Source organism: Silene latifolia, chromosome Y (genome assembly GCF_048544455.1).
Source record: "Silene latifolia isolate original U9 population chromosome Y, ASM4854445v1, whole genome shotgun sequence".
NCBI classification, from domain to species: domain Eukaryota; kingdom Viridiplantae; phylum Streptophyta; class Magnoliopsida; order Caryophyllales; family Caryophyllaceae; genus Silene; species Silene latifolia.
Window position 1 is genome coordinate 101,468,225 of NC_133538.1, and position 13,985 is coordinate 101,482,209.

Genomic DNA, 13,985 nt, shown 5'->3' on the forward strand with positions numbered 1-13,985 from the left:
TAGTCATGCAAACACAATTTAAGAAAACGAGAACAATTGGTCTAAGCACACATCATAAGATTATCCAAAACAAACCATATGGGCCGAAAAAGAGAAGCCACAATGGGCCAAATCAACAAAAGCCAAAATGGGCCGAATGGTGAAGCATTCAAAATAAAGTACTTAGGAAAACAAAAGGAAAAGGGAGATGGGCTTATGGGTTTTGGACTTGGGTAGGGTCAACATAACCGGGTCGAGTCCGGTACTCGAGAGAATCAAGACGATCAAGACGATCAAGACATGAGCGCACATTATTTGCCTGAGCCACCAAGCAAATGTCGAAGTTGGCCATCTTCAAAGTCAAAGCCCGAGTAACTTCATAAAGTTGGCCCATTTCTTCCCTCATTTCACGCCCAATTTGCAACAAAGCTCCGCCTTGAGTTGCAAAATCCGCAACCGTGTTTGATTGACGATCCGTAGCTTTGAGAGTCATGGCCAATTTTGTTTCAAAGGCCATTAGTCTTGCAAACAAGTCATCATTGCTAACACCCGAGCTAGACGACCCAACACCCTTTCCCGTTGCAATTCCCGAGACCAAGATCTCAACCAATTTGGATTGAGCTTCCAATTTTTCATTAACCGACATCATAAAGGCATCAAGCTTTTTGTCCATGGCTTCGAAACCCTCCAATTTCTCATCCGTGTTACCCTTTGCTAGAAATACCAATTCCGGACCACAAGCGAAAATTTTCATCAATTTGAAATGAGTATCACTCATCTCATCCCTAGCACTTACACCATAACTAGTCGGACTAACCACCCCCTTATTCTCCAAAAGCCGAGACACCCACATACCGTAAGGCAAGTCAATAGTTGTATAAACCTTGTCCTCGGTTACTAGCATAGCGGTTTGTATGATACGGTGAAAGACTAACAACGGGAGACTCACTTTATTTCCCTCCATCCAATGATAGACCACAACCATCTCATAGGTCGACAATTTATCCCGACCACCACGGCGAGGCACGACGGTATTCCATAAATAATTAAGGAGGAATTTCAATTTTGGTGACAAATTACCCGCCAACAAACGATTACCACCCTTAGCGTCAACCTCAAAATAATTCTTAACAACCTCCTTCTCACCCTCGGACAAGGTACCCCATTCTGCACTCGGATTAATTTCGGCCCCATCATCAGGAACCGAAAATAGAGCACAAAAATCATCAATGGAGACCTTGACTTTAGTCCCACTCACAACCGCACACAGACATCCATTCTTAATCAACACAGTTGCATAAAATTGAATGACTTCAATAGGGTAAACAGGACCCGAAAACTCACTGATTGTAACCCACCCTTGAAAATTCAAGAAAGTATCAAAGAACTTTAAGGCTTCGTACTTATCATACCATTTTTTGGAATAAGAACGTCCGGCATGAATGTCGTAGTCGGATACATGATGAACCAGTTCCCGTTCCTCCTTGGTAAGACGAAGACGATCAAGACCCATAACAATAACTTTCGGCATAGAGTGTCAAAACAGGGTCCTCTTAGCACCGTCACGAGTTATTACTTCTTGAATTTCTTCCACATTGTCTTCCTCAACATGTTCCTTATTTTTACCCTTGCTTAATCGCCTTTTCTTGCTCTCGACTTCCGGCGGACTCCGGTTTTGGTTGGGATTGAGCGGTTTCGGGTTGGCAGAGGGAGATGGATGAGGAGATGGGGCATTGGAAGTGTTGCATGTGGGTTTGGATGCGTGTGTTTTAGTGTTTGATCGGGTTGTGGGTTGTATGGTTGATGATGGTGATGACTGAAAAGAGGAAGATGAAGGTGGAGTGTTTTGGTTTTTGAGAAGTGATTGTGATGTGAGATGAGGGAGGTGAAGGCTTTTATGGGATTTGATGAATAAGACTTGTGGTAGGTTATAATTACTAGGGTGCCGTGTAAGATGAGTTTGTTTCCTTTTTTTTTTTTTTTGTTTTAAAAATAAATAAAAAGGAAATCTAATAACAGGATTTGAAGAGTCTATATTTAGGGAATAACATGATAGGGTAAATCTTTTGAGGAAGATATGTCAGCTTGTCGATCGACCAACTCTCAACTCCTTTCCTCAGTTCCGCTTCGCGACGGCTTCCAAAATGGGTCGCTTCCGAGCTCCATTAGCATCTAAACTCGGGATGGAAGCTCTCCTTATCTTTGATAGAATTTGGCCCACATTTGCGCATTTGATCAACGTATCGTGCAAAAGTCGAAACATGTACCAACGTAGCAAATACGGGGAATATGACACCAAAATAGCTAATAAGAGCATCTAATATGCGTAGAAATGCGTGACATGATAGTAATAAACGTGCATATAAAATGCACACATCACTCTATAAAACCTCCAATTCCAACCACACAAATACTACTATACAACCAGTTGTATAATGAGCATTGTACAACCCTATACATTTATCCGAGCTTATGTGTAATTTTTCTGAGTTTTGTAAAAGTTTATTTTTTTTTATGTTTAATTGTGTGAGTTCAAAAACTTTACAGCATAACAAAGATTCTTTTAAACAAAACTCGAAAACTTCGGTACACAGCTCGAATTCTACTTCATACAACTACATACAACAGGTTGAATAATCTACTCATTGAACCAACCACACATACCAAGTGCTGCGGAGCAAAATGAAAGCTAGAGGAATGGGAAGACGAGAATTCTCCCTATACCTGTTGCAGCAAGTGTAATAATTTTAGGCTTTTTAGCTGCTCCGGCACTGATTGATTTGAACCTTCTAACATACCGAGTAGATATTCTAATTCATGATGCCACGCACTCCAGGCGACCTAAATTAGTTGTCATAAATACTCCCAATATATGAAAATATAAAGCATTATCCACACTCCATAGACAATATTGCTAAGCAACTTTAACTCTCCGATTAGCGAAAACTCCATATCAACAGCATAAAAGAACAGCAGTAAAGTCCAGGTGGCGTCTGACGAACATAAATAGCCGTATTGAAATTGAAAAACAATGAAAAAATGAAGAGTGCAACATGATAAATAAATAAATAAATAAATAAAAAGACGAGCCAAAATCAGCACAGGCGCAAAGCTATTCCCATGAATAAGACTTCAACTTGACATCGAGATTGACGAGTAGTGTGATAAAACAAATTTTTCACACAGCTTGTACACCTCATCTTTTGCCCCTATTGCCCCCCATCGACGCAGAGCCTTTTCCCTTTCCCTTTCCCTTTCCCTTTTCCTTGGCTTTTTCATCCTTCGCTTTCTTATTCATTCCATGTTGCCTTGCATCTTTCTTCATTCTTCTATCGACAAGAACTTTGCCATTCCCGGGTCTAACTTGGACCCCTTTTTTCGCAACAACCTTCTCTTTCCCGGGTTTTTTGGGAGTGGCCTTCTTGTAAAGTTGGTCAATCATCCTCCTCTTTGAACGGTCATTAATATCAGTCTGGTCAGCAATACTATTAGCCTTCTTTCTTACCTTCTCCAAATTCCTCATGGCCACTCTCTTCTTTCTCGCTTTCGCTTCTGCTACCTTCTTAGCGGGCCGGGCATTGATCTCGTTAAACCTGGCCTTTTCAGCGAGCCTCTCCTCCTTGGTAACAAGCTTAGGAGGTTGATTATGGGTCTTCTCATAGTCCACGAACCACTCGGGCAAAACCCGATGATCATCATCAAACATTCGCTTATTGTATGCCATATCTTCCATCTCTTGTCGTTTCCTTTTGCCGCCAAGCATTTTCTTTCCAAGTGCCCTCAACTCGGCCTTTGTGTCGGAATCATAGTCAGAATCGTCATCCGAGGATGAGCTGTCGCTCGAATTACCAGGAGCAGGGACCACCTCCAATTCATCTGCCACCACCTTTTTGGAAGTTTTACTTGAGCGAGAAGCTTTATGGTCAGCTATAACTCGTACGTCATCATCAAGGTTTTTTTCTTTGGGATCTGGGCCAGACTGATTCTCAGCCTTTGTTGAACTTTTCTTGGGAGATTTTGTGCCTGATTGGTTCTTCAATTTTTTGTTTGATTTCATTTGGGGAGAAACATTTTGTTTTGGGACATCTACCACCATATCATCATCATCATCATCATCACTTTCATCCCTCCCAAGGTCACCTTCCTCGACTGCTTCTACAAATATATTGTCACTAAACCACCTAAGCCTAAGCTCCTCTTGAGTTGGGTCAGTTTCCTTGTCAATTGGAACGACAAGAGGATTAGCTTCTTGATCAGCCTCAACTTTGTCAGAATCATATGGTTCGGCTATGTCATCAGCATCTTCGGTATCCTGCACAAACCAGATGTAAATTGCTACACTAATCAAGATTATGCTACAGTATTTATGGGATTATACCACTAGTTGAATTGCTATCCTCAACACTGGAAAAAACTAAATAAAGAATATTGTTTCACATCAAAGGGAATGACGAGCAGATGCACTCCAGAGATCTGAAAACGTAACGACTGAGAATTGCATTATTTATGGGATTTTATCCCCACTAATTTGCCTCTTAGAGAGAAAATGGATCCTACCTTCTAACCCAACTTGTTATCCAAACAAGAGAAATTATGCCTTTCCCTATCCACCAACCCAAATCAAGGATTAGAGTTTGTTTGGATACAATAGTAGTAGACAAGGGGAGAGGGAGGGAGGAAAAGGACCGGTGATGTTTTCCCTCTAAATTTTACTTATGTTGGAAGGATTCCAATTTGGCTTGAAGAAGAGAAAATGGAATACTCAATTTCCCTCCCAACACAATTAACTACTAAACAAGGGAAATCGTGCCCGTTCATTTTCCTCCAAAATCCATCCATCCAACAAGAGCTATTAATTAAATCACAAATAAAATATACGAAGTACTAACTATTACCTCCAAAAGATCATCAGCATAGGCTTTTTTAGCACGTTTCCTCTGCTTTGTGCTTCCATCTTTCCTAGTTACATATCGTTCATAAGCTTCATCAAGAATCTTTTCCAGCTTTTCATCGTACCTGAAGAAAAGCACAAAATACAGTACTACTCAAACTCAAGATTTTACAAGGAAACATGCATATTCACGAATGAACACTTGTGGCACTCCATTACAAAGAAAGAAGCTCACTTTTCTCGCTCTTCATCGGAATCCAAGTCAGTAGATTCACCACGCTCAACTACCTCATTGTTGTTGACATCGTCATCACTGTCAGGCAATTCGCTGAGATCGACATCATCTGGTTCATCAACAGTTGCTAGATCATCTTTCCCCTGAAGAACATGACATGAGTAACATAAACGAAACTGTACATAATGATGAACATGTCTCTCATGATACCAGTCTTGAATCAAGTACCACTCAACGGAACTATCAAATATGATGAATATGTCTCTCAATGAAAGAAAAGTTAACACCAACAAAAGAAATAGAAATAGATTGACGAAATAGAATGACATTAACGGAAACTAACAACTATTCATGACAAAATGCTTAAGCCGAAAAGATCAGATCCTTTTAACAGTTGTCTTTTTTTTTTTTTTTCCTTTTCTCAAACATGGAAGATCAATTTTATCACCCCCTGCTTGCAGTGAATCATTTTTCTAGATCAAAAGGTCCCCAAAAATAAATTTGAAAAGAAAACAAAATTCAGGAATGAAAAAACTGTCAAAATATCTTTCAAATAAAACTTAATATACGTAGGGGGAGGAGAGGAATTTAAGAAAATTTTAAGGGGTCGTTTGGGTCAAAGTATCGGAATGGATTGCAATGAATTGTGATACCATAGAGGTATGGAGTTAGAACCCCATACTTGCTCACAAGTGTTTGGTTCGATCTTGGAATGGATTGAGTATAGTAATAGAGTGGAATGGATTTAGAAACTTGGGTGTATACATGGGTATGGGATTCCAAAGGGTTAGAATGGAGTTAGAATCCATTGAGTATCTAACTCCATTCAAAAACCTTCCAACCAAACACTAGGATTGAATCATTTCCAAAATCCTAAATTCTATAGAAGCAAGGATATTGGGACCCTTCAAAAGCAACATGAGTGTTTCCTTCCATAAGGAAGCTGACAAAGCTACCAGGCCCAAAGTCTAATGAAAAGACCAACACATCCCTTACAAAATACAGGAAATTAGCTAACAAAAACGCAGCAAAACACTACCATCACATCTACATCTTTGTTTCTACCATGTATCTAATGTGACTCATATTTGTGCACATTTAGTCCCCGAACTAGCCTCGTTCCTATGCTTTCTAGTGCTTATTAGGGTCGTTTCTTATCTTTGGTTCCCTACTTTGCATATTCTTTGAGGTTTTGTGTCCTTGATAAGAGAGGATTGCTAGCCTTGCACTTATGAAGCAAAGTGGAGCTAAATGGAGTGCATCTAATGACCACGCATCAAAGAGGAGACAAATATTAAAGGCCTAAGTGAATAAATCAAGTAGAATGGGCAATGATAAAAGCCCCCACGAGAAGAAGAGGAAAAGTTGATCAAGGATCCGGGCGTCCCGAGCTCAAGACTAGCGTCCCAAGCCACAATCTGGGGTCCCGAGCTCAGGACGAGCGTCCCGAGCCACAATCCGGGCGTCCCGTGGTCAAGTCGAGCGGATCCCTGGGCAGCTCGAGCATACTTCAAGGACAAGTCGGGCGGCTTCTTATGGGACTTGCAAAGCACTAATCTTCTTCTTAGGGACTTAATCGTCATTTAAATCCTTTGTTACCCTAATTCTTGTACTTAGTATAAATACTCCATTGTTTTAGGGGATTCATCATCAAGTTCTAATTAAGTTTTAATCAAGTTTGGATAATAATAATCAAGTTGTATTTACTCAATTCAATATTAATCAAATTTTAATCTCTCTTTAATCATCCAAGTGTTCTTAGATTTAGTTGGGTAATTTGAAGACTATTTGGGGTTTATTGAAGACTTACAACTCTTCATCACTAATCAAGTGTTCTATTATTCTTTGCTTATTATTTGGATCATTCTTAAGTTGGTACAATCTCTTTTACCCTTTGCTTAATTAATTATTGCTTTACTCATTCACCATGTTTAACCTCGTTAATATGATTGACACCCCTATTAGCATGTTTACCATGACCATGAGTGAGTAGTCTTCTAGCTAGGGTTAATAGGGGATTAGGGGAATTAAAACATGGGGGTAGATCCATACTTAATCTAATATGTTTTCATAAAGATTACTTGTTTGTTGTAGTTTCAACTTATGCACATATTATGCTTAATGAATTGCTTGATTGACAATCTTGCATGAATCTCTTATCCATTCAACAAGACTAGTAAAATATAAACTAACTCAAGGCTTGTTAGACCATGCAATAATTTACTTGTACCAACTTAAGAATGATCCAAATAATAGGAATTGTAAGAAACTAAGTCGACTTGTAGGTGTTGTACAGTCTTGACCGACTCGGCTCGGGGACTCAAATCTTCCTAGGAATTGTAAAACATAAACTAACTCGATTCCACTACAACAATAATTTACTTGCATCTATGTAAACATGTTTGTATGATCACCACCATGTATCCCCTATAAACCCATGATACCTTAGTGCCTTAATCAATTGTTTACAAACCCCTATTTGCTTATTTGCTTTGTTTTGCTTTCATTTCTTTACATTTCATTGTTAAGTAGTTTAGTTTACAACCCTCAATCTCAACACAATTTGTGACACCCTAAGACATAACTCTCTACAACCGATAACTTAATTCAGTGGGATCCGACCTTTACTTGCCACTCTACTAAGAGTAGTTAGTTAAGATTATAAATATTGTTTTGATTGGCTAGCTTAGACGACAAAGCCTTACATCGTATCAAAAAAGGCGCCGTTGCGGGGACGATGTTCAATTGAATTGTTATCATTCGTTGTTTTTAGTTGTGTCTTTCTTAACCTTGGGGAAGTCAAACTCCTCAAGGTAATTTTAATTGTTTTCTAGTTGTTTACTTTTTGCATGACCAGGAGATCACAAGGTAGACCTTTACCTATTGATCCCGAGATTGAAAGAACCTTGACCAACATTAGAAGAACCGTTACAGAGAATTCAACAAGTTCGGGTATTGGAGAACTTCTGGACATTGGTGTTGTCCAATCGGATAGTATTGAGTTTACCAACCCTTTTGCAAGAGAAGGAGAGGAGAACCCAATTCAAAACCAACCACAAAATCAATCCACAATGCCTAAATTTTCATCTCATTCCGTACCAACCGAGGAGAACCAACCCAATGATACTCCTATACCACCACATCTAACCGGTAATTTCATTGCCAAATCCGCATTCATACTTTTTGTGACTATTGTGATGCAATTTCTCAAATTGGGGTAACTCAAGACCAAATTCGATGGGTGTTGTTTCCTTCTTCTTTGATCGGAGCCGTAAAGCAATGGTTAAAGAGCCTAGACAAGGCTACCCTTGGAATTGATTCATGGAAGAAGTTAGCACTTGCCTTCTACAAGAAATTCTATCCTCCGGAGAAGACTAACATGTTAGAGAGCCCAAATCACCGGGTTCAAGCAAAGAGATGAGGAATCTCTATATGAGGCTTGGGAGAGATTCAAGGATACATGTCGCTCTTGTCCTTATCATGGACTAAGTGAATGGTTCCTTGTTCAACAATTTTAGAATGACTTATATGAAGATTCGAGAAATGTGCCCAACATGGGTTCTAATGGAAGATTCACCGTGGTTGATGACAACCAAACATGGGCTAAGATCGAAGAAATGGCGGTTCATAACTCTCAATATAGTAGGCCAAGAAAAGCTCCTAGGGGAGGAAAGCATGAAGTGGACTCCATCACGCAATTGGGTGCCCAATTAAGTGCTCATATTGACACCATAAACTTGAAGTTTGAAAAAGCCATGGCCAAGCTTGATGAAGCTTCTAAATCACCCAAACATGTCAATGCCATGATGGCAACATCTTCAATCCCAAATGGAGTGTGAGAGAGTTGTGGAACCTTGGGGCACAATCAACACGAATGTAGGGGAACAAGCGAACGCTTTCCAAGCATACAAAAATGGCACCCCTTATTCCAACTATTACAATGAGAATACCAAATTCCACCTAAACCTTCTCATACAAGAGCCAAAATGTCCAAACCCACATACACACCCCCTCCAATGAGAAATCCTACTCAAAGAGCATGCTACAATCAACCCAATAACCAAGCTTTCGATGTTAAAAAAGCGGTCCTCCAAATGCAAAAGAGTCAACAAGATTTCTTTGTTCAAATGCAAAGGGATAGCCAAGTCAAAGACACTACCATCAACAATATCCTTGCTCACACTAAGATGTTGGAGACTCAATTGTCTCAATTGGCCTCTTCTAGCTCCCAAAGACAAAAGGGACAATTACCTCCTCAAGGTAATCCTCCTACAAGACATGAGACCATCAATGCTATCCACTTGAGGAGTGGTATAAGATATGAGGGACCAAAGATGCCAATTGAAGAAGATATTGTTGAGGAGAATGACAAGGAAAGTGATGTGATTGAACCATTGAGGAGAAATCCTAAGGTGGTAGAGACAACAACCAATGACTCATTAAAGAAGAGAAATGAAGAGAAGGCCAAAGAAGTTGAGAAAGAGCCTATTGTGATTAGACTTCCATTCCCATGTCGCCAAGCCAAGCCCAAGCTTGATGTGCAACTTGGAAAGTTCATTGAGATTGTGAAGAACTTAGGGGGTGTTTGGTTGGGGGTATGGAATGGATTGGAATGGATATCACCGATTCAAGTGTTTGGTTGACCACTTTTGGAATGGATTTAGAAACCCAAGGGTTTCTCAATCCACCTCAATCCCTTAGAATCCCATACTCTACCCCTCCCCCAAGTTTCTAAATCCAATCCCCCCCGGATACAAAACCTAAAATTAAGAAAGAAAAAAGAACCCAAATTGCTGTTGTTCTACTCTAGGTAAGTCTTCATCTTCTACTTTCTTAATATTTTTTTTTGCTTTTATAAAAAATTTGCTTGTGATTGTTCATAGGTATACATGATTCGTTGCAATAATACATGTGTCTATTGCTTTAAACAATATTTACAGGTTGTATGACGACTCGTATGACAATTGCCTTAAAAAATTGTGTTGTTGTATAAGTAATATTGAAATATGCACATGATTGAATTATTTTCGCAGGATTGAATAGTAGAGTTCTCAACTACATTCCGTCTGTTGATTGAATTACAATCCATTACAAAATTGAACCAAACAAGTGTTAAAAGGTATGGGGTTCTAACTCTATTCCACCCTGGATTCTCATCCCAATCCATTCCATTCCCACACTGTGAACCAAACAGCCCCTTAGAGGTTTCTATAGCATTCACGGAGCTAATCAACCATGTTCCGGCCTATGCAAAATACATGAAGGATATCCTTACTAAGAAGAGGTCCATAAGGAAGTTGGAAACCATTGCCTTTACGAAAGTAAGTAGTGCAATTCCTCAAGGGAATTCCCCTCCAAAGCTCAAGGATCCGGGAAGCTTCTCCATTCCATGTACCATTGGTGATACCACAATCAACAAGGCACTATGTGATCTAGGTGCAAGTGTGAGTGTCATGCCATATTCGGTATGTGAAAGACTAGGGGTGGAAGAGCTCAACTGCGCCAAATGACCTTACAAATGGCGGACCGGACAACAAAGAAACCACTAAGGGTGTGGGAAGATGTGCCCGTGAGAGTTGTAAAGTTTTTCATACCGGTGGACTTTGCCATTGTTGATATGGAGGAAGATTCCAACATTGCAATCATTCTAGGAAGACCATTCCTACACACCGCCGGAGCGGTGATCGATGTGAAACATGGAGAGCTCACACTTGAAGTAGGTGATGAAACAATCACCTTCAATCTTGATAAGACTATGAGAGCTCCCAACTTGTTTGAACCATGTTTCATGGTTGATCACTATACTCGGGAGGGTGACAAGAAGATGGAACCCCCATTCAAAGAACAAGGGAAAGAAAAAAATCTCAAAGAGAAGGGCAAAGACACACTGCCCAATTAGAAGAAAGATATTGATGATGTTGAAATGGCTCTATTCGGAGAGCATGGAATTTTTCACAAGAATGAAAGCTTGCAAAACTCACCCATGACAAGTATAGATGGAGGCCTCATTGGCCATGATAACAAGGAAGAAGAGTTGCTCTTGTCAACTCATGATCCACCCAACATAGGGAAAGAAGCAAGAGAAGTATGTGGTGTATGGGATGACGAGTTTGAAGGACTTGTTAACCCATACATTGGGAATGATATGACTCTAGACCAAGGCTATATCGGACTACTACATGAATGAAGACAACAATATGCCAAGGTCTATGCAAGATCTCTATCATGACAATGAACAAGCTTTTGACTACTTCTTCAAGGCGTTGAGCAACATCAACAACGTCCTTGCTTTACCCCCTTGACACCTCTCAAAAGAAGGAGAGTTTGGTGAAGTCCTCCCTAAACCACCATTTGAAAATATTCTAACCTCTTTAACTTGCATTTCTTTTAACTTGTACATTATTCAATTTTTGCATTGCATTTTACATGCTTTGTTTGACGAATTTGTGTAACATGAGAGCAAGTGAGGGGGGGATTTTAATGTGCTTCAAATGTGTAGTGTTTGTTGATCAAGTGTGGGGAAGCACATGCCTAGGCTAATCAAGCCTTTGTAATGCTACCCAAGAAGAAATGACAAAGAAAAGAAGAAGAAATGATACGGGATGAAGATCCCCACGAGCAGACTTGAGCTCGTGGGGGGCTGGAACAGAGGCACGGGTGAAAATAAATCTGCTCTTGGAGAAGAATCTGCCCGAGCCGACAGTAGCTCGAGCATTCCTGAGCTCAGGTCTCATCCAAATTCACCACAATCAAATCCAAACTTGCTCAAATCAAAAACAAATCACTCCTTTATCAACAATAAGACCATTCAAACATCAATTTCTTCACAAAATCAATCAAATTTTCTAGGGTTAGGTGAAAATCCAAAATTCCCAATTTGATTGAGCATTCAATTGAAATTCAAGGAAGAAAGGAGCATTCAAGCATAAACTTGGTTTGTTGATACTAAAATGAAAGGAGAATAGCCATGGCAAGGACTAAAGGAGGCATCAAGGCAACAAAAACAACCAACTTTATCCAAGAGACAACAAGCTCTTGCATCAAAGGCATTGGTCTTGGCTCAACAAAGGGAGCAAGCTCCGGAAACCATCAATGCTATCGAGGAAGCTACTACTTCTATCCCGGAGGTGGAACAATTGAAAAACTATCCGGAGGTAACTTTCATTTCCGATAAGTATAGGCTTGCATTCGAATCCCTAGCCAAGAAAAAGATTTTAACTACTAAATTTGTATGTCAAAATCCTTTGGGTAAATTGGGTGTCCTTGAGCAAACAAAGGCATTCTTCGAGTCTATGGGGTTATCCACCCTCTTTGAAATGAATGAGTTAACATACCCCTCTTTGACATTGGAATTCATTAGTTCCTTAAGGGAGTATAGAATTGAGACTCAAGATTATGTGTCGAATTCTGCCTCGAAAACAAGAGTAGAACGATGCATAAAAGTGATTTCGGTAAAGTGTTTGGGCTTAAGGACGATAACCGATTCATCAAGAAGCCTTTGGAGTTTGATGCCAAGCCCCTTTGGCAAGCCATCACCGTTCGTGAGTTTACTACTTTCCGAGAGTGACATGCCTTGTACATTCATCATCCGGGTATTAGGTATTGGCACAAGTTTGTGGCTAACACTTTGATTGATAGAAAGGAAGCCAATCACTTGACCGAATTAGACTTTGTCTACCTTGAGTCCATTTTGAATGTTGGTGGGAAGTCCAAAAGTGAGTACAATATTCTTCAATTATTGATCAACAGATGGTTGGACATTGATAATTGGAAAGATGGTGCGGCTTTCATTGTTAATATTTCTATGGGTCAAGCATGAAAACTTAGACCAAAAGTACGAGTGGTTTATCAAGGATGCCAATTCCATTGTCTTGCCAAGAAGATTTGTCGCATCTCCACCCACCGAACCAACTACCTTATTCCCTTTTCTGAAAATGTCGAGCGCATCATCAAGCAACAATAAAGCCCTCCTCCATTTTTACACCACCATATCCCTTTGCCTACCACGAGTTCAAACCGAGTAATGTTATGGCGGGCAATGACTATTTGACACAATTAATGCAACATATGCATAAGGAAGCATACAACGATCGGGTGAATGCCTACTACGCCCAATATCCACCCCTCTACCATCTTACTAGGCAAGGACCCCTTGATCCTTCGAGTTCTTTGCCAAATTGGGTGGATAGGAAAGTGTTCTTTCCTAATGCTTCTCAAGATGAAGAAAGGGATGATCGAGAAACAAGGAGAGAGGAGGATGAAGATGATGAGAGCGGGGAAAGTAGCGGGTCTTGCCATGATGAAGATGATGAAGAGCAAAGTTCTAGTTCTAGTGAAGAAGATGTTGGTGAAACCTCCTGTTCATGGAGGTAAATGATGATGATGTCGTGATGAGCGACAATTGATGGTTGACAAGGCATGAAGAAGGACATCACAATGCGGGGTTGATGGCTTACACTAGTATTGACCTATTCCATTGTGAGTCTCCTACCCCTCCTTTTGCCTTGTTTTTATCTCATGTTTCTATAACTTGTATAGTTTTTAACTTGTATCATTTAGAGAGTCACTTTGGGCTCTTGGTAGTTGTTTAGGTATTTTTACCCAAGTCGATTAATTTGGGTCAATGTAGTCTATATTCGTTGGTTGGATGTATGTTCGTTCGTATGTAAATAAGTAAATAGAAAAAGAAAGTGCGTAATGTAAATTAACACGTGAGATTTGGTGACGCGGAAAACCCAATGTGGGAACAACCGCGGGAGGGACGGTACCCTGCCAAGTATTGTACTATATGAATAGGAGGATGATTACAATTATGGCACAAAGCTAATCCTGCTGGCCCTAGGCGTCAGGCCTGCAAGATCTTGGACGAACGTATATTAT

The 13,985-nt window shown here is 40.1% G+C and overlaps 1 protein-coding gene and 1 pseudogene across 1 annotated transcript in view; both read right to left on the reverse strand.

The window, feature by feature from the left end:
• Window positions 1-2,915: 2,915 nt before the first annotated feature.
• The window catches only part of LOC141633449 (adoMet-dependent rRNA methyltransferase spb1-like), a 28,134-nt gene continuing 17,064 nt past the window's right edge, over window positions 2,916-13,985 (reverse strand). The window contains exons 8-10 of the mRNA XM_074445916.1: window positions 5,106-5,248; window positions 4,875-4,995; window positions 2,916-4,291 (exon numbers count right to left, since the gene is read on the reverse strand). Coding sequence (XP_074302017.1) covers window positions 3,176-4,291; window positions 4,875-4,995; window positions 5,106-5,248 — 1,380 coding nt within the window. The 3' untranslated portion in view covers window positions 2,916-3,175. The remainder of the gene's footprint in view (window positions 4,292-4,874; window positions 4,996-5,105; window positions 5,249-13,985) is intronic.
• On the reverse strand, window positions 8,494-8,592 carry LOC141636131 (small nucleolar RNA R71; annotated as a pseudogene).